This window comes from Schistocerca gregaria, chromosome 1, assembly GCF_023897955.1.
Source record: "Schistocerca gregaria isolate iqSchGreg1 chromosome 1, iqSchGreg1.2, whole genome shotgun sequence".
Classification (NCBI taxonomy): domain Eukaryota; kingdom Metazoa; phylum Arthropoda; class Insecta; order Orthoptera; family Acrididae; genus Schistocerca; species Schistocerca gregaria.
The window spans coordinates 65,567,334-65,588,870 of record NC_064920.1 but is presented as its reverse complement, the minus strand read 5'-3'; the positions used below and the strand labels follow the sequence as shown (position 1 = coordinate 65,588,870).

Sequence of the window (21,537 nt, the reverse complement as noted above, 5' to 3'; positions counted from 1 at the left end):
CCCATAAACACGTGCCAGCTGTGGCAATGACATGACTCAGTTGTTGTTCCTAGTGATTTGCAAGGATGCAAAAAATCAAGATTCAACAAGTGATTAAGTACTTCATAAAGAACGGTATGAAAGCAAAGGACATTCATGCTGATTTCCAGAATACATTGGGAATTCTGCTCCTTCATATTCAACTGTTGCCAAGTGGACAAAAGAATTTAAATTTGGTCGGGAGAGCTTAGATGATGATCCATGCAGTGGTCGGCCAAGATGTGTCACTACTACAGAAATCATTGCAAAAGTGCACAAACTGGACATGGAGGATCGCTGATTGAAAGTGTGTGAAATTGCTCATGCTTGCCAGATGTCATTTGAAAGGACATATCACATTTTAACTGAAGAATTACAAGTGAAAAAATTATCTGCAAGATGGGTGCCACGAACTCTTGACTCTGGAGCAAAAACACATGAGAATGGGCATATTGGAACAATGTTTGGACTGTTTTTGGAGAAATGAACAAGATTTTTTGTGCCATTTTGTGACTATAGATGGAATTTGAGTGCACTACTATACTCCAAAGACAAAACAGCACTCAAAGCAGTGGAAATATGCTGATTCTCAGCTACTAAAGAAATCAAAGACAATTCCTTCGGTGGGAAAGGTCACGGCATTAGTGTTCTGGGATGCGAAGGGGATTCTGTTTGGAGACTAAACCCATTTTCGAGTTGGTATCAAGGCACTGGAACACTGTTGGATCAATTGCATTAGTCTACAAGGAGACTGCATTGAAAAATTAAAAAAAAGTTCAGTGATGTAAGTACTTTTTTTTCTATTCTGTCCTAAGAACTTTTCGAACCACCCTTGTACAGTCTTCCCCCAATTGAGTACAATGGAGAGAACATTCATATAACCATGTAAAACTGTCAGAAAGCCTACTTAGTGATGTTGTTCAATGTAGGAATCACGGTGATTTGACTGTCCGTTATGTCAACAAATCATTGACCTTTGATGTGAATTTCTGCTCTTTTGTCATTTTGCAGTAGGTACATGTTGATAATAACAAGTTTTGTCACCTGTGGCAATTTTTTCCAGAAAACAAGTCAGTATTTTGCATTCCAATCAAGTCTTGGCAGGCAGGCATGTGTTGTCTCTCTGTTGGGAAGTCAAGGTCTGTGGGACAAATGTTGCACACACTTTTTTCTTCTTCAAAACACCCTCAATTTGTGGCAAGCCAACACTGACACACTACGGCTGCACGACAACTACTTAACACTGCCTGCTCATAAGAGACTCGTCAAATGTGCTTCTGTTGTTTATAGTTGTTAGCTCAAGCTGGTACCAAAGTTACTGTGCTAATGCCACTTATACACCAAAAATAAAATCAGTCTCAGAACGTTTTGGGCAGGTCCTTTGTATTGATGCCTCAAATGAAAGTGATAAGTTTACTATTACGCTGTGTGAAAGATAATCGAGGGATCAAAAACTGGGTGTATACTACATACCTTTTGCATGTGGCATGTAGTATATTAAACAAGAAGTACGAAGATATCGCCATTGTGGTGGAAGTGCCAAACCTCTGTGGCAAAGTAATAAAGGAAGAAATGAAGAATAGAGTGTTAGACAATTTAATTTTGAATGAAGCATTGGGTCCTGTATTCTGTTTACTTAAGCCATATGAGAAAACATATTAATGCCTTATTCCTACTCATACTTTACATTTTTGGTGAAGGATGCTGTCTTATGACTTTTCATTGTTTACAACTCTTTAAGGTTTCATATAGCCTTTTAGTTGGCCTTAAACTTCTCGTAAGATTTGTTCTATTCTTACACAGTACTGGAGGATAATCACCAAAGTGGTATGCAGCATACCCCATTCACAATTTGAATGGATTATGGTAATCAATGGACACTGCACTTGAACCTTGACAATGAGAACTGATAAAGTTATTTAAATATCATGTAAAGAAAATGACAGTATTAATTCAGATGCAGACCCAAAAACTTGGAATTAATCAATTTAGCTGAAAAGGCATGAATGATCAAACTAACAATTTGAAGTTGCTGCATCATCTCAGTCAACATAAAAAAGAACACCAACATTTTACAAATATCATCATCAGCCATTTGCCATCCACTGCTGAATGAAGGCCTACTCCAAACATTTCCATGAATGAAATGACAATTAAATGGACACGCTAGCTGCAAACAGGCGTCGATGTACTTCATTAGGGACATGTTGAAAATGTGTGCCCCAACTGGGACTCGAACCCGGGATCTCCTGCTTACCTGAGCCACCAAGGGCACAGAGGATAGCGTGACTGCAGGGACTTATCCCTTGCACGCTCCCCCTGAGACCCACATTCCCAACATGTCCACACCGCTACATTCGAGTGCGCCTTAGAGATTTTGCCCATCATAATCATTACTTGTGGCAGAATTCGGGTATAGTGTGTGCGTTCGCACAAGAAGGTCAGTGGCTGGGAAGCCATATTTTAACTATACATGACGATAGTTGGGGCACACATTTTCAACATGTCCCTAATGAAGTACATCAATGACTGTTTGCAGCTAGGGTGTCCATTTAATTATCATTTCATTTCTAGCAAAAGCTGCATGGTCATCTACGGTAAGTGTTCTTTCGGAAACAGATACTATCGTCACGTATAGTTAAAATATGGCTTCCCGGCCACTGACATTCTTGTGCGAACGCTGTCAACACCTGCTTTCTTTGAGATTGGAATTATTATATTCTTCTTGAAGTCTGAGGGTATTTCACCTGTCTCATACATCTTGCTCACCAGAGTTTTGTGAGGATTGGCTCTCCCAAGGCTGTCAGTAGTTCTAATGGAAAACTGTCTACTCCCGGGGACTTGTCTCAACTCAGTTCTTTCAGTGCTCTGTCAAACTCTTCACGCAGTAACGTATCTCCCATTTCATCTTCATCTATATCCTCTTCCAATTTCATAATATTGTCCTCAAGTACATTGCCCTTGTATAGTCCCTCTATATACTCCTTCCACCTTTCTGCTTTCCCTTCTTTGCTTAGAACTGGTTTTCCATCAAAGCTCTTGATATTCATGCAAGTGGTTCTCCTTTCTCCAAAGGTCTCTTTAATTTTCCTGTAGGCAGTATCTATCTTACCCCTAGTGAGATAAGCTTCTACATCCTTACATTTGTCCTCTAGCCATCCCTGCTTAGCCATTTTGCACTTCCCGTCGATCTCATTTTCGAGACGTTTGTATTCCTTTTTGCCTGCTTCATTTAGTGCATTTTTATATTTTCTCCTTTTGTCAAGTAAGTTCAATATTTCTTCTGTTACCCAAGGATTTCTACTAGCCCTCGTCTTTTTACCTACTTGATCCTCTGCTGCCTTCACTACTTCATCCCTCAAAGCTACCCATTGTTCTTCTACTGTATTTCTTTCCCCCATTCCTGTGAATTGTTCCCTTATGCTGTCCCGGAAACTCTGTACAGCCTCTCGTTTAGTCAGTTTATCCAGGTCCCATCTCCTTAAATTCCCACCTTTTTGCAGTTTCTTTAGTTTTAATCTACAGTTCATAACCAATAGATTTTGGTCAGAGTCCACATCTGCCCCTGGAAATGTCTTACAATTTAAAACCTGGTTCCTAAATCTCTGTCTTACCATTATATAATCTATCTGAAACCTTCTAGTATATCCAGGGATCTTCCATGTATACAACCTTCTTTCATGATTCTTGAACCAAGTGTTAACTATGATCAAGTTATATTCTGTGCAAAATTCTACCAGGCGGCTTCCTCTTTCATTTATTAGCCCTAATCCATATTCACCTACTATCTTTCCTTCTCTTCCTTTTCCTACTGTTGAATTCCAGTCACCCATGACTATTAAATTTTCATCTCCCTTCACTACCTGAATAATTTCTTTTATCTCATCATACATTTCATCAATTTCTTCATCATCTGCAGAGCTAGTTGGCATATAAACTTGCACTACTGTAGTAGGTGTGGGCTTTGTGTCTATCTTGGCCACAATAATGCGTTCACTGTGCTGTTTGTAGTAGCTTACTCACATTCCTATTTTTTTATTCGTTATTAAACCTATTCCTGCATTACCCCTATTTGATTTTGTATTTATAACCCTGTATTCACTTGACCAAAAGTCTTTTTCCTTCTGCCACCAAACTTCACTAATTCCCACTATATCTTACTTTAACCTATCCATTTCCCTTTTAAAATTTTCTAACCTACCTGCCCGATTAAGGGATCTGACATTCCACGCTCTGATCCGTAGAATGCCAGTTTTCTTTCTTCTGATAACGACGTCCTCTTGAGTAGTCCCCGCCCGGAGATCCGAATGGGGAACTATTTTAACTCCGGAATATTTTACCCAAGAGGATGCGATCATCATTAAACCATACAGTAAAGCTGCATGCCCTCGGGAAAAATTACGGCTGTAGTTTCCCCTTACTTTCAGCTGTTCGCAGTACCAGCACAGCAAGGCCGTTTTGGTTGGTGTTACAAGGCCAGATCAGTCAATCATCCAGACTGTTGCCCCTGCAACTAATGAAAAGGCTGCTACCCCTCTTCAGGAACCACACATTTGTCTGGCCTCTCAACAGATACCCATCCGTTGTGGTTGCACCTACGGTATGGCCATCGGTATCACTGAGGCATGCAAGCCTTTCCACCAACAGCAAGGTCCATGGTTCATGGGTAACTTTCCAAAATCTACCCCTTTTTCCTAGACCTCTCCAGTCCTTTTCCTTCACCCTTCTTCTTTCCCCTTCAACCCTTCTGCCTGAAGAAGGAGCCACTGGCTCCAAAAGCTTGCCAATCACAACAGTCTTTAACGGGTGTGTTCTGCGACCGCTTGGTGAGTAGATTTTTTATCGATCCAATTGAATACTTACATTGATAATTCACAAGGTACCGTAGACACATGACAAGGGCACCCTGTACCACTACTACTCGTTTCCTTTGCTGTTCCACTCGGAAACAGAACGAGAGAAAAACAACTATCTATATGCCTCCATGTGAGCCCTAATTTCTCATATCTATTTGTCGTGGTCCTTATGTGCAATGTATGCTGGAGGGAACAGAATCATTTTGCAGTCAGCTTCAAATGCCAGTTCTCTCCATTTTCTCAGTAGTGTTCCTCCAGGGATTTCCATTTGAGTTCCCGAAGCATCTTCATAACACTTGCATCTTTTTGTACGTATCAGTAACAAATCTAACAGCCCACCTCTGTATTGCTTCGATGTCTTCCTTTAATCCTACTTGGTATGGATCCCAAACAACCGAGCAGTACACAAGAATAGGTACACTAGCCTCCTATATGCTTTCTCCTTTACAGACGAACCACACTCTCCTAAAACTCTCCCAATAAACCAAAGTCAACCATTCGCCTATCCTACACAGTTCGCAGATTCTCATTCGATTTCATATCACTTTGCAACATTATGCCCAGATATTTAAATGACTTGATGTGTCAAGCAGGACACGTGTAGTACAGTCTCCAAGCAGTACATGTTTGGTCTTCCTACTCATCCTCATTAACTTACATTTTTCTACATTTAGAAATTTTCTCTAAGTCATCTTTGGTAGTCCTATAGTCACTTGACTTCAACACTTTATGGTACTCCACAGCATCATCAGCAAACAACCACAGATTGCTGCCCACCGTGTCTGCCAAAAATACAGCTGTCTTACAACAGCATTCTTGACGATGCCCTTGTCTCTGAGGAACACTTGCTATCGAAGGGAACATACTGGGTTCTGTTACTTGAGAAGTCTTTGAGCCACTCACATATCTGCAAACTTGTTTCATATGCTCATAGCTTGGCTAACAGCCTGCAATGGGGCACTGTGTCAAGTGATTTCTGGAAATCTTGAAGTATGGACTCTTGCCTGCTGCCCTTCAACCATAGTTCACAGTATATCATGGGAGAAAAGGGCAAGCTGAGTTTCTTGCATGCAATGCTTTCTAAAACCATGCTGATTAATGGACATACACTTTCTTGAGGCTGAGAAGCTTAATATATTTGATATGAGAATATGTTCACAGATTCTGCAGCAAACCAAAGTCAGGGATATTGGCCAGTAATTTTGTTGGCCTGTTCCTTTGCCCTTCTTATATACTGGAGGCATTTGTGCCGGGCAAGAGATTCACGATAAATGCAAGCTACGTAAGTGGTCAATGCAGTAGAATACTCTTTGTAAAACCGAAGTGGGATTCCATATGGACCTAGCAATTTATTTTCTTTCAAGTGTTTCTCTATGCCAAGATGTTTATTACTATGTCATTCATACGAGAGTCTGTTCATTAGTCAAAAGATGGTATGTTTTTACAATTCTCCTGTGTGAATGATTTCTTGAACGTGAAATTCAGAGCTTCAGCTTTCGTTTTGCTGTCTTCAACTGCCATACTAGACTGGTCAACAAGTAAATGGATGTAAGCCTTAGACTAGCTTAGCAATTTTACGTAGGAGCAGAATTTCCTCGGGTTCTCTGCCAGATCTTTGGCTATGGTATGACAGTGGTAGTAGTTGTGTGCTTCACGCATAGCTCTTTTGATAGACGTTATAATCTCTATTAACTTTTGCTTTTTGTCATTTGCGCATTCTCTTTTGAACAGAATTTTGTGAATCTTATAATTAAACCAGGTGGGTCTTTTTTGTCCTTAATCTACTTACCAGGCACATAATTCTCTAGACCACAATTTACAATCTGCTTAAACTTCATCCATAATTCCTCTACATCCATCTTACTGGAACTAAGTAATGTCACTTCACTTTCTTAGTGAGATGCTAAGAACTGTTTATCTGCTTTTTCTAACAGAAATACTCTCCAAGCCTTCTTAACCAATTTAACTTTTGTAGCCGTAGTTGCTATAATGACATCATGATCACTAATCCCCGTTTCTGTACTGATGTATTTGACAAGGTTCAGCCTGTTTGTAGGTACACAGTCTAAGCTGCTCAAGGCAGTTGACAGAAAAATGTCCAAAAGTTTTGCATGACTCCCTGTCTGTACCCTCCTCAATGAATCCATAAACATCTCCATATATTCTTGGTAGGTTAAAATCGCCTCCTACTGGTATTGCATGATCTTGGTGGCACTCACATACTACTGACTATAGACTTTCTTTGAATGGCTCTATACCTGTCACAATGGAATCGAGTGGCCAACAATTACCTTGGTTTCACCTACAACTGTTATAAGTGACCAGATAACTTCACTGTCACACTCAACTTCAACCTCAGTAGAGACAATATTTTGTCATTTGTAATGAACACTTCCTCTTCTAATCTGTCTTTCTGATATACTTTCCATGAATTGCTAAATATCTCAAGTGCCTTCCATTTCAGATTTCTGCCAGCTCCTGGTCCTGAGAATAATTTGAGCATAAGAGCTTTCCTGGAGGGCAGTAAATTAAGGAACTTTGTTACAAATACTTTGACAGTTTATGTAGGTTTGTGTAATAGTTTCTCATGAACCACATTAAAGCTTTTCCTGTGGATTGCAATTGCCTTCAAATTTCTTGCGAACACTTCACATACCAAAATTTTGTATGCACTCTTCTGTTTTATTTCCCCTTGCACCGCCCTCCCCTTTTATTTTTGCATAGCCTGTTGAACTGCACTCAAATAGTTGACACAGTGATACAAGTTCTGTCTGTTTGCTTTAATAATGTAAATAAGGTTTAGAAATTTAACGATTTTCTATTTTATTTCTTACTTGCTTGTCTTACGTATAAGAGGATAAATCACGAAAGAGAGGAGATGCAAAGCAATAAATGGACATGCAAAAGATGGCAGAAAATGCTAAGTGTTCAGTCAAAATCCATCATTATTACACACATTCAACTCACACAGTGGTGTATTCTTCATTGTGGCCTGACTGTGGTGTGTAGTGGTCTCAGATGGTACAGGTGGCAAGGAAATGGAGAGGATGGAGATGCAGATGAATGAGACAGGTGAGGGTTAGGAAAGACTGTGCAGGGTCAGGACAAGTAGCTGTGTACAAGGCCATATAAGAGGATAGATGGGCTGGGAGAAACATTGAGAGGGGAAAAAGTGGAAAGAATACTGAGTGAAAGGATGCAGTATAGGAGGAAGAGAGGGAAAACAGGGAAAAATTCCAAGAATGGACTTGGCATTTTGCATAAAAGAGAGAGAGAGAGAGAGAGAGAGAGAGAGAGAGAGAGAGAAAACAGGTCTGATTTTGGGACTGAAAGGGTGAAATGCTATGAGAACAAGAAAACGAGATGAGGGAACAGTACAGTATAGGGACTATCAGAGGTTGTGGCTAGGTTTGTTACAAGAACAAAAAAACAAGTTGCAAGGACAGTTTCCACCTATGTCATACAGGAATATCAGTTTAATAAGTCACAGCTGCAAAATACTAATGTGAATTCTTTACAGACGAATGGAAAAAATGGTAAAAGACGACCGTGGGGAAGATCAGTTTGGATTCCGTAGAAATGTTGGAAGACGTGAGGCAATACTGATCTTACGCCTTATCTTAGAAGAAAGATTAAGGAAAGGCAAACCTACATTTCTAGCATTTGTAGACTTAGAGAAAGCTTTTGACTATGTTGACTGGAATACTCTCTTTTCAATTCTAAAGCTGGCAGGGGTAAAATACAGGGAACAAAAGGCTATTTACAAATTTTACAGAAACCAGATGGCAGTTATAAGACTAGAGGGGTATGAAAGGGAAGCAGTGGTTGGGAAGGGAGTGAGACAGGGTAGTAGCCTCTCCCCAATGTTATTCAATATGTATATTGAGCAAGCAGTAAAGGAAACAACAGGAAAATTTTGAGTAGGTATTAAAATCCATGGAGAAGAAATAAAAACTTTGAGGTTTGCCGATGACATTGTAATTCTGTCAGAGACAGCAAAGGACTTAGAAGAGCAGTGGAACGGAATGGACAGTGTCTTGAAAGGAGGATATAAGATTAACATCAACAAAAGCAAAATGAGGATAATGGAATGTAGTCGAATTAAGTCGGGTGATGCTGAGGGAATTAGATTAGGAAATGAGACACTTAAAGTAGTAAAGGAGTTTTGCTATTTGGGGAGCAAAATAACTGATGATGGTCGAAGTAGAGAGGATATAAAATGTAGACTGGCAATGGCAAGGAAAGTGCTTCTGAAGAAGAGGAATTTGTTAACATCAAGTATAGATTTCAGTGTCAGGAAGTTGTTTCTGAAAGTATTAGTATGGAGCGTAGCCATGTATGGAAGAGAAACATGGACGATAAATAGTTTGGACAAGAAAAGAATAGCAGCTTTCAAAATGTGATACAGAAAAAAGAATGCTGAAGATTAGATGGGTAGATCACGTAACTAATGAGGAGGCACTGAACAGAATAGGGGAGGAGAGGAGTTTGTGGCACAACTTGACAAGAAGAAGGGACCGGTTGGTAGGGCTTATTCTGAGGCCTCAAGGGATCACAAATTTAGCATTGGAGGGCAGCGTGGTGGGTAGAAATCGTAGAGGGAGACCAAGAGATGAATGTAGGTTGCAGTAAGTACTGGGAGATGAAGAAACTTGCACAGAATAGAGTAGCATGGAGAGCTGCATCAAACCAGTCTCAGGACTGAAGACCACAATGACACTCAGAACTGTGGGTCATGGGAGACTTACTGTACAGGATGAGAAGAAAAGAATGATGGTTGGGAACTGCAACGCATGAGATTTGAAAACCTGAGTTTTGGAGTAGATGTAAGTAGCCAGTTTGTGATCTGAACCACTGCCTTCCCAATTGTAACTTCAATTTTGTAATCAATTCGCAACCTATGTAACTCTGCCCAACCAGCATCATCATCATCATCATTTAAGACTGATTATGCCTTTCAGCATTCAGTCTGGAGCATAGCCCCCTTATAAAATTCCTCCATGATCCCCTATTCAGTGCTAACATTGGTGCCGTTTCTGATGTTAAACCTATTACTTCAAAATCATTCTTAACCGAATCCAGGTACCTTCTCCTTGGTCTGCCCCGACTCCTCCTACCCTCTACCCTCTACTGCTGAACCCATGAGTCTCTTTGGTAACCTTGCTTCTCCCATGCATGTAACATGACCCCACCATCTAAGCCTGTTCGCCCTGACTGCTACATCTATAGAGTTCATTCCCAGTTTTTCTTTGATTTCCTCATTGTGGACACCCTCCTGCCATTGTTCCCATCTACTAGTACCTGCAATCATCGTAGCTACTTTCATATCAGTAACCTCAACCTTGTTCATAAGGTAACCTGAATCCACCCAACTTTCGCTCCCATACAACAAAGTTGGTCGAAAGATTGAATGGTGCACAGGTAACTTAGTCTTGGTACTGAATTCCTTCTTTCAGAAGAGAGTAGATCCTAGCTGAGCGATCACTGCATTAACTTTGCTACACCTCGCTTCCAGTTCTTTCACTATGTTGCCATCCTGTGAGAATATGCATCCTAAGTTTCCTAAGTTCTTGAAACCGTCCAATTGTTCTAACTTTGTTCCTCCTATTTGGCCCACAATCCGTTTATATTTCTTTCGCACTGACATTACTTTCGTTTTGGAGATGGTAATCTTCATACCATAGTCCTTACATTTCTGATCTAGCTCTGAAATATTACTTTTCAAACTTTCAATCGAATCTGCCATAACAACTAAGTCATCCACATATGCAAGACTGCTTATTTTGTGTTCACATATCTTAATCTCACCCATCCAGTCTATTGTTTTCAACATATGATCCATAAATAATATGAACAACAGTGGAGCCAGGTTGCAGCCTTGTCTTACCCCTGAAACTACTCTGAACCATGAACTCAATTTACCGTCAACTCTAACTGCTGCCTGATTATCCATGTAAAGACCTTTAATTGCTTGCAAAAGATTGCCTCCTATTCCATAATCTCGTAGAACAGACAATAACTTACTCCTAAGAACCCGGTCATATGCCTTTTCTAGATCTATAAAGCACAGATACAATTCCCTGTTCCACTCATAACACTTCTCCATTATTTGCCGTAAGCTAAAGATCTGGTCCTGACAACCTCTAAGAGGCCTAAACCCACACTGATTTTCACCCAATTGGTCCACAACTAATACTCGCACTTTCCTTTCAACAATACCTGAGAAGATTTTACCCACAACGCTGATTAAAGAGATACCTCTGTAGTTGTTACAATCTTTTCTGTTTCCATGTTTAAAGATTGGTGTGATTACTGCTTTTGTCCCGTCTGATGGAACCTGTCCCGACTCCCAGGCCATTTCAATTATCCTGTGTAGCCATTTAAGACCTGACATTCCACTGTATTTGATGAGTTCCGACTTAATTTCATCCACCCCAGCTGCTTTATTGCACGGCAATCTATTGACCATTTTCTCCACTTCCTCAAATGTGATCCTATTTCCATCATCATTCCTATCCCATTCTACCTCAGAATCTGAAACATTACTGATCGTATTTTCACATACATTGAGCATCTCTTCAAAATATTCCCTCCATCTGCCCAAGGCATCCACAGGATTCACCAGCAGTTTTCCGGACCTGCCCAAAATACTTGTCATTTCCTTCTTACCTCCCTTTCGAGGACTGCTAATTGCACTCCAGAATGGTTTTCCAGCAGCTTGACCCATAGTCTCCAACCTGTTTCCAAAGTCTTTACAAGATTTCTTCTTGGTTGCTGCAATTATCTGTTTGGCTTTGTTTCTTTCTTCAACATAACTTTCTCTGTCTACCTGAGTTCTAGTATGTGGCCATTTTTGATACGCCTTCTTTTTCCTTTTACAGGCTGCCTTGACTGTCATTCCACCAAGCTGTTTGCTTCATCCTACTTTTACACACTACTGTTCCAAGACATTCTTTAGCCACTTCTAGTACTGTGTCCCTGTACCTTGTCCATTCCTTTTCCAATGACTGTAATTGACTACATTCAACTAACTGGTACCTTTCTGAGATCACTGTTATGTACTTGTGCCTGATTTCCTTATCCTGAAGTTTCTCCACTCTTATCCTCCTACACATGGACCTGACCTCCTGCACTTTCGGCTTCACAATCCCAATTTCACTGCAGATTAAATAATGATCAGTGTCATCGAAGAATCCCCTGAATACACGTGTGTCCCTCACAGCCTTCCTGAATTCCTGATCTGTTATTATATAGTCAATGACAGATCTGGTTCCCCTGCCTTCCCAAGTATACCGGTGAATGTTCTTATGTTTAAAAAAGGAGTTTGTGATTACTAAGCCCATACTGGCACAGGAATCCAAGAGTTGTTTCCCATTCCTGTTGGCCTCCATACGCTCTCCAAATTTACCCATAACCTTTTCATACCCTTCTGTTCGATTTCCAATCCTGGCGTTAAAATCACCCATGAGCAGAACACTGTCCTTGTCATTTACTCTAACAACTACATCACTGAGTGCCTCATAAAAACTATCAATCTTATCTTGATCTGTCCCTTCACAATGCGAATGTACTGACACAATCCTAATTTTCTTGCTAGACACTGTTAAATCTATCCACATCAGTTGTTCATTTACATACCTTATTGCAACTACGCTGGGTTCCATTTCTTTCCTGATGTAAAGCCCTACACCCCATTGTGCTATTCCTGCTTTGACTCCTGACAGGTAGACCTCGTATTCTCCCACTTCCTCTTCTTTCTCACCCCTTACCCGGATGTCACTAACAGCTAAAACATCCAGCTCCATCTTACTTGCAGCCTCTGCCAGCTCTACCTTCTTCCCAAAGAAGCCCCCATTGATATTAATAGCTCCCCTTCTCATTATCATTTGTTTGCCAAGTCGTATCTTAGTAGTCCCTGGTTTGTCAGTTAGAGGTGGGACTCCGTCACCTCCAAAGGTCCGAGGCATTTTGCTGTGATTGTTGCCAGCATCATTTTTGAAGTACCAGGGAAGCAGGTTGCTAGCCTTACTTGTCCCGAGTCCCATTGGGTTTTACCCCTAACGGTTGAGGGACTAACCGGTGGATTTGGTAGTCTTTGCCGTATGAGTACAAAGGTGACCTGGACTCAGAATAAGTCCGAGAAGCCCAGCCTTATTCCAAAGTAACTGGTATCCCGACTGTAGGGACCACTTACTTGGCCACTCATATGTTGCCCGTGGTTCATGAACTAGGACATGACTACAGGAACCCACACCATGAACCACACCCAACCAGCATTGGAAAGTAAATTATCACAGTCATGTAATGGCAGCCATAAAATAAGAAATAGACACAGGAATATGGTATGTGTTGAAGAAATATTTGATTACTTATAGCACTTCCTCAAGACAGTCCACAATTTTGTCTATTAGACAATGCCATTACTGTTTAGTAGAATTTCTTCTAGATGAGCAAAATATTTCCAGCTAATGCACAGCTTCTACATCAGTCACTTATCTTTCTGATTTCTACTTCACTGATCTAAAGGTTTTAGCAAGTTCTCCTAAAATCATCTGAGTGACACAGATAAAATTATTCAAACTCCTTTCCTTATTTTTTTTAAAAATCACTGCATCCTTATTTTCAGGAATCCTTATTTCTCTTCTAAGATGGCATGCCCTTTGCCTTAACCAACAAAACATTAGTGAAATACTGAGCTTAAGCTCACAAGAAACTGCATTCAAAACCTTGCTAATATATCTTGATTCTGTCATTTTGTTGCCTCCCTGAATCACTTCTGACAAATTCTGGATGGGGCCTTTCCAGAAAATTATCACATTTTCCCTCAATCTAATGTACGGATTTTTTGTCATTGTAATGTTAAGTTATAGAGGGAAAGGGATGATATGTAACTTTAGTGAGTCTGCTGCATTAGAAATTAGTATTAGAGAAAGAAAAACTGTATTTTGATTGTAGTGGAGAGGAGGTCACAATTTTTCACTGACATATGCAGTTCTGTAGAAAGTTTTTACAAAATAAAAAGACTTTTCTTTATATAACAGTGCAGACTTTTGCAACTTTACTATTCATGATGAAGTAAATTCAAGTGTTATTCTAGACTGTAATGCGAGTACAGCCTTAATGAGAATGTTAGATCAGACTCTCAAAGTTATATCTCCCATACAACAATGTCCATTGAAGAACATTTCAACACTGGGTTGAAAACAGTGATTTTTTTAAAGCTTAGTTATGAGGTAGGATAAAAGGAAAACAATTTTCATCATGAACAACAGAGACACCTGCCTGTACAATAAAAGCCAAAGAGCAGTTATGACTATGTTAATAACTGATAAAATTAGAAATACATATTATGTTAACATCTCCTTTAACATCATACAGTGTTACAGAATAAGTTGTGGATTTTTTATACACTTACACAACCACCAGATCAGCATGATAAAAATCATAGGATGGATTGGCAGAACTGGTAAGCTGATTCCCAACAAAGAACACTCAAGTACAAGGAGCATAGTTGGCCACAGTTCTGCCTGAAACATGTAAATGTTGCTGCAATACATCATCAAATAAAAGAGAATGGTACACTTTTGTACAGAATTACATAATTATTTTAAGAGTTGAAAATTACAAGGACTTACCTCAAAGTATGTATATATTGCTATCAAAGCTTGATATACTTCATAAACACTTCTCATCAACAGTCCCAAAAGAAGATACTGGAGAGCTAAAACATTAATTATAAAACATTTAAAATGTGGTCCCAGCTGACTTCGCAACATATGAGCTACCTTTTAGTTATATGAAAAAGAAACTATACAGTTTGTTTCAGTTCTAGAGATGTACAAATGATGTATTTGTATCCACGAAAATAAAATGTGAAATGAGTTGGTATCAATATAATAATTATTACAGTAAATGTGACATAATGTAATTCAATAGATAAAAATCTATTCACCAAGTGGCAGTAGGAGAAAACACGTTAAAAGTTATGGAAATGAGCAAGCTTTTGGGGACAGTGGCTCCTCCTCCTGGCAGAAAAGTTGAAGGGAAAAAAAGAGGGATGAAGGAAAAAGACTAGTGATGTTTAGGAAATGGAAAAAAAATATGGAAAAGTCACCAAAGCCCATGGGTGAGAGGAGACTTTCCAGATGGGATGAGAAGGAAAGACTAATTGTTGGGGATTGCACAGGACAAAATTTGAAAACCTGAGAGCTTAGGGATGGAAGATAGAAAGAGAGAAATTACTAACATAACACTGTGCAAGAGTTAGTAAGGTCGGAAAACTAACATGGAAGACAGGTGAAGTGTGGGGTGAGGAAAAATAGACAGATCATAAAATAGAAGCAACAGAAAACTAAAAGGCAGTGAAGAAAACGAGTAGTTACTGAAAATAAATGCTGAGACTGGAGAAATTAATGTAAATTTAGACTAAGTGGTTGGTGAGAACTAAGGTGGGGTTCTGGGCAGCTTTTCCATAACTCTCCCCATGTTTCCATAACTCTCCCCATGTCCTAAGCATCATCCATTCTTTTCCTTCACCCCTCTTCCATCCCCTTCAACATTTCTGCACACAAAAAGGAGCCACTGGCACAAACAGCTTAAACATTTCCCAATGTTTTATATGTATTTTTCTCATATTGCCACTTGGTAAGTAGATAGATTTTTTTATCCATACAGTTATATTGTATTTTCAAAAAATGATTATTTTTTGCTCATATATTATCATAAAATAATGTTATTTTAAATATTTTAAGGGGTATCACAAAAAGTGCAATTAATTCAGCAAAAAATGATTACGAGAATAAAAGCTTAATATTAGAACAATAAACAGAGGAAAAAACTATATGTACAAAATCCCAAGGGTTACCAACTGCTGTTAAATTATTCAAAACATAATACTGTAGCAAACAAACAAATAAAAGAGTATGCAAAAAACATTTATCTGCCTGTCTTAAGAAATCCAACAATGAACAAGAGATCTTAACAATAAAATACAACTTTATTTTGGTTTCAAACAATACATTATCGATATACAAATCTCTAATGTTATTAATCAGTGAGTTTAAGATTTTGATGCTAGTTTATTGTTGATCTTTCTGTGCCAGTCTTTAGATAGCAATGTATGTCACCCTTCCTTCTTGTTTTGTGATCATAGCACATTTCCTTAGTTCCATAGTGCATGAAATTCAATATTGAATAAATAGACTGGAAGTGGTGGTCAGTAAACACCTTTTTAAAAAGCATATCACAGGAGATTATTGGTGTGTGTGTGTGAAGGGGAGCACTCTGCACAGAATATGACTTTTTCTAAAGACAGAAATTTTCTTTTGTGCTGTGAAATTGTCAGACACTGTTCTTCCTGAGCACCCAACTGACCACTGCCCTGGAGCTTCCATTTTAGCCAGAAGGAGCAGCTGGCAGTGTGAGAGCTACAATAGTGCCACTACGAGGTGAGCTGACTTGTGTAATGAATTAAACCTAGCCTAATCTGTATCTGCTGCAGTGCCAGTTAAAAAAAGGGCAGTGAATAACAAATTTTATTAAAAAAAATATTAGTCAGTTATGATGTTGTGCTAATAACTCCATAATTATGGAATAGGATTAGCTATCTTGAAATTCAAAGCCAATCTTGCAACAGCCCAGGCAAAATTAAAATATCTGAAAAAGTTTAGAGCTGCTGTTGGCAACAGTAATATTAGGAATGGATCAGATTATCACTCTGCAGTCACACACACAGTATCAGGCAACAGGCTTAAGAGATCTATATCTACATCCATACTCTGCAAACCATTGTGAAGTGCATGGCAGAGGGTACATCCCATTGTACCAGTTATTATAACTTTTTCCCACTCCGTCACATATTGAGGATGGGAATAATATTGTTTAAATACCTCTGTGTAATTAATCTAATGTTGTCTCCACAATCCCTAAGGGAGTGATTCTTCCATGGGTCTGACAAACCTGTGACCATTCTTGCTGCCCTTTTCTGTATACATTCAATATCTCCTGTTAGTCCTATTTCATATGGGTTCTACACAATTGAGTAGTATTCTAGGATGGGTCACAATAGTGATTGTAAGCAATCTTCTTTGTAGACTGATTGCATTTCTCTAGTATTTACCTATACACCAAAGTCTGCTACCTGCTTTATCCACAGCTAAGCCTACATGACTGAAGGTTAAGAGATTAGTCAGGAAGAATTAATACACAAGGAAGTGGGATATGGAAGTATTAAGGAATGACGAGATATGCTTGAAGTTCTCTAAGGTTGTGGATACAGTAATAAAGAATAGCCCAGTAGGCAGTACAGTTGAGGAAGAATGGTCATCTCTAAAAAGGGCAATCACAGAAATTGGAAAGAAAAACACAGGTACAAAGAAGGTAACTGCGAAGAGGCTATGGGTAACAGAAGAAATACTTCTGTTGTCAGATGAAAGAATAAAGTACAAGAATGTTCAGGAATACGGAAATACAAGTCGCTGAGGAATGAAATAAATAGGAAATACGGAGAAGCTAAGACAAAATGTCTGCATGAAAAATGTGAAGAAATGATTATCGGAAGGACTGACTCAGTATATAGGGCAGTCAAATCAACCTTTGGTGAAACAAAAAGCAAGGGTGGTAACATTAAGAGTGCAGTTCACATAAAAAGAGAAAAGAAGAAGAAAGAAATAAAAAATGTAGTATTGTAAGACTAAAACTGTAATATCTGTGAGCCACAGCTGGAATCTGCAAACTCATACAAATACCTAGGTGTAACTCTTTGTAGGGACATTAACATCTACATCTACATGGTTAAAGTGCATTTCACACTTAAGTGCCTGGCAGAGGGTCCATCGAACCACTTTCGTACTACTTCTCTACCATTTTTGTACTACTTCTCTAATATTCCACTCTTGAATGGCGCGTGACAAAAAGGAACACCTAAATCGTTCCTTTCGAGCACTGATTTCTATTATTTTATTATGATGATCATTTCTCCATATGTAGGTGGGTGCCAACAAAATATTTTCGCATTCAGAATAGAACTAGCAGCAATTAATTATAAGTGGGGGAAAGAGAACTTAATTATTATAGGCCTATATAGACCTCCATCTGGTAGCCTAGATATTTTCTTTGATGTTCTTAACGACCTGCTTGTTGACATTGACAGTAAACACTGCAGTAAAAATGGCTGGGTTAACATAATACTAACTGGAGATATAAACATTGACCTGTTGTCCAATAACTCTATCTCTAAAAAACTAATGCTAATACTAGCACAGTTTAACTTAACATTTCTGATAAATGAGCCCACTAGAGAGGTCAATAGTATCAAATCATGCATTGACAACATTATAACTAACATGTCCCACTTTACATGCAGTACATCAGTTCTGAAGCTTGCAATTTCTGACCACCACGCAATACAGGTATTGATAGAAGCTGAAAATCCTCATGTCAATAGAAAAGAGAAACAATATGTAACAAAAAGAATCACCAATGATGACAATGTTAAAGATCTCAACAGTTTGCTGAAAAGCTTACAATGGGGTGAAAAAAACAGCATTACTTTCAGTGAATTTGCATCAGATTTTTATTATTGCTTCAGTATTTCATGCCCAGAAATGACCTTTACAGTAAATGACTGCAAAAAGAGACAAAAAAATAACTGGATAAATCATGAAGTAAAAACAGCAAGAGAGAAACTTAGACTTTTCCAATATGCAATGGTAAATAATAACAATAATAATAGACTAAAGGTAGAATTTAAGAACTATCATGATTATTATAAAGATCTGCTGCTAGAAACTAAAAGTAAATATGTAGCCACAATGTTAAGGAACTCTACTAACACTGGACTAGCTGTTTGGAAAGTAATAAATAGCTTTAGGGATTGTAAGGACAGATCTACTAGTGATTTTACTATAAACCATAAAGGGCGTATCATGAAACTTCAATGTCAGATTGCAAATGTTTTTAATGAGTACTTTTCTTCTGTTGGAAAATCTGTCAATGACCATTTTAAGAATCTTCAGTATAGATATAAGGGCATTCCAATCAAACAAAGCATATACTTGGCCCCAACCAATAGCAAGGAAATCCAAACCATAGTAAGGTCATTAAAAAATACAAAATCAGCAGGCTATGATGGATTGTCTATCAGTACACTGAAAAGATGCATAGACAACATATCTGATGCCATGGCCACAGCAGTAAATGATGTAATTGCATCAGGTTGTTTCCCAGATAGTCTAAAGATAGCACAAGTAACCCCGATTTACAAGAAAGGTGATAAATCAAAAATTGAGAACTACCGTCCCATCTCAATCTTACCTGCATTTTCTAAGGTAGTTGAGAAAGTTATTTATACTAGATTAATGACATTCCTGAGTCAACACAATTTAATATTTGAAAATCAGAATGGCTTTATGAAAAACAAGTCAACTTCAGTAGCCGCAGCACAATTAATAGACAAAATAATAACTGCCATAGAGAATAAGGAGTATGTAACTGGAGTGTTCCTTGATCTAGAAAAAGCTTTTGATTGTGTCAACATCACCATATTACTTGACAAGCTATGGAACCTGGGTATTAGAGGAACTGGCTATGATCTAATAAAATCCTATATGTGCAATAGAAAACAATTTGTCTTGCTTAAAACAAAAAGTGGGTCTTTCAAATCTAAAATTACTGATATCGAATATGGAGTGCCTCAAGGTTCTGTCTTGGGACCCCTTCTTTTCTTAATTTATGTTAATGACATACAGTATTGTTCCCCTAACTGTAAAAAAATATTGTATGCAGATGATACATCGATTGTGTGTAGACACGAAGACTATGACAGTCTGGAGGTGCTGTGCAACAGTGCAACTAATGAAATAGTGAAGTATTTTAATGAAAGCCATCTAAATGTAAGTGCTTCAAAGACTGCAATGATGGAATTTAACACAAGGAAACAAATAGAATTTGGTATGAAATTATCCATAGGAAATGACATTGTGAAAAAAGAAAAATGGACAAAGTTCTTGGGAATTACAATCCAGGACAGCCTCAAATGGGACATGCATATCGATTCCTTAGCCTGTAAGCTGTCGAAGAATGTATTTGCTATAAATATGATGAGCAAATATTGTAAGGATATGGGTGTACTAAAAACTGCTTATCATGCACTATTCTCATCAAATTTAAACTATGCTGTAGAAATATGGGGTGCAACAACTCAAGCCAACCTAAGCACATTATTAATACTACAGAAAAAAGTTATCAGAATTATTTGTGGTGCCAAACCCAGAGAATCATGTCGAAATCTGTTCCCAAAATTAGGAGTGCTTACCATTATAGGTTTATACATATTGAAAGTTATATTGCTCGTTAAAACAATAAATCCAAATTTCAACTGTGACCTGCACCAGTACGATACAAGGCAAAAGTTCAGATACCATGTAAATAGCCACAGAACAGCTTTATATGAAAAAAATGCACTTTATGCTGGGCTGAAGCTAGCTAATGCCCTACCAAAAAGTTTCACAACCCTTCCTAGTAACAAATTAAAAGATCAGCTAAAAAAAATTCTAATTGAAAACCCTTTTTATTCCTTAGACGAGTACTATATCTATATGAAAAGTGCTTCATAAGTATGTCAAGCTCATAGTTTAAAGTAACTTACAACTAATATGATGTTGATAACAACAATATTTGTAATATTGTGATTGTATACTACCAAATGTAAAATGCATCAAATGTAAAATTTATTAATACAAACAAACCATTAGTTTTTAAATTTATAAAATGACGTATTCAGAAGAATAATCTATATTATGTCCTGAAACTGTATTATTTCTAGGGATTGTATTTGATTATTCGATGTTGAATAAATATTATTATTATTATTATTATTATTATTAGAAAGTTGGTGATTGAAATTTCGTAAATAGATCTCGCCACAAAGAAAACTGCCTTTGTTTCAGTGACTTCCACCCCAACTCACGTATCATACCAGTGACACTCTCACCCCTATTGCACAATAACACGAAACGAGCTGCTCTTCTTTGTACTTTTTTTATGTCCTCCATCAATCCTGCCTCGTAAGGATCCACTCATATTTTGTTCACTGATATTATTCACTCTTGGATCTTGTACATACTGTATATTACCCGTCTCTCTGTATAGCTTACTCCTATTTTACCACCTAATATACAATGAACTTTTCTGCGCGCCATTTTGCCTATGATGATGATGTGTAATTGTGGTGATTTTGGATCTACAACAAGAAATGTCATTTTAATGGGGATTAGCAGCAGCAGAGCAATGCAAGGAAAAATTTTAAATGTGATGAAAGAAGAAGTAGCCAATGAAAAAAATATAGATATGGCAATGATAGGTGAAATTGGAAAAGTAAATAAAAATATAAACTCTGTGCCAGTTAAAACCATCATGAGTTAACTTTCGGAACAGTTCACATGACAGAAGAAATTGGAAATGCGTGAGAGAATTTTCTGGTTGTACATTTCAGTCACTAGCTGGATGAACCTGAAGCTAAGAAGTCATTCACTGATGCCTCATTTTCACAAACAGAATTAGGAGCAATCTGCAATATATTGTGTAAAGATAGTGGGACAAAGATTTAATGACAACTGAGGTTTGTTATTATTAAACCAACATTGACAAACATGGGGTGAAAACT

The 21,537-nt window shown here is 38.2% G+C and overlaps 1 protein-coding gene across 4 annotated transcripts in view; it reads right to left on the bottom strand.

The window, feature by feature from the left end:
• Positions 1 to 21,537, bottom strand: part of LOC126328952 (uncharacterized) — a 130,011-nt gene that overhangs the window by 26,963 nt on the left and 81,511 nt on the right. For all 4 annotated transcript variants that reach the window (XR_007562188.1, XM_049996121.1, XM_049996086.1 and 1 more), the window contains 2 exons: positions 14,510 to 14,595; positions 14,290 to 14,401 (listed from right to left, as the gene is read on the bottom strand). Coding sequence is in view for 3 of the 4 variants with exons in the window: in XM_049996121.1 (XP_049852078.1) it covers positions 14,290 to 14,401; positions 14,510 to 14,595 (198 nt within the window). In the remaining variant the exon portion in view is untranslated. The remainder of the gene's footprint in view (positions 1 to 14,289; positions 14,402 to 14,509; positions 14,596 to 21,537) is intronic.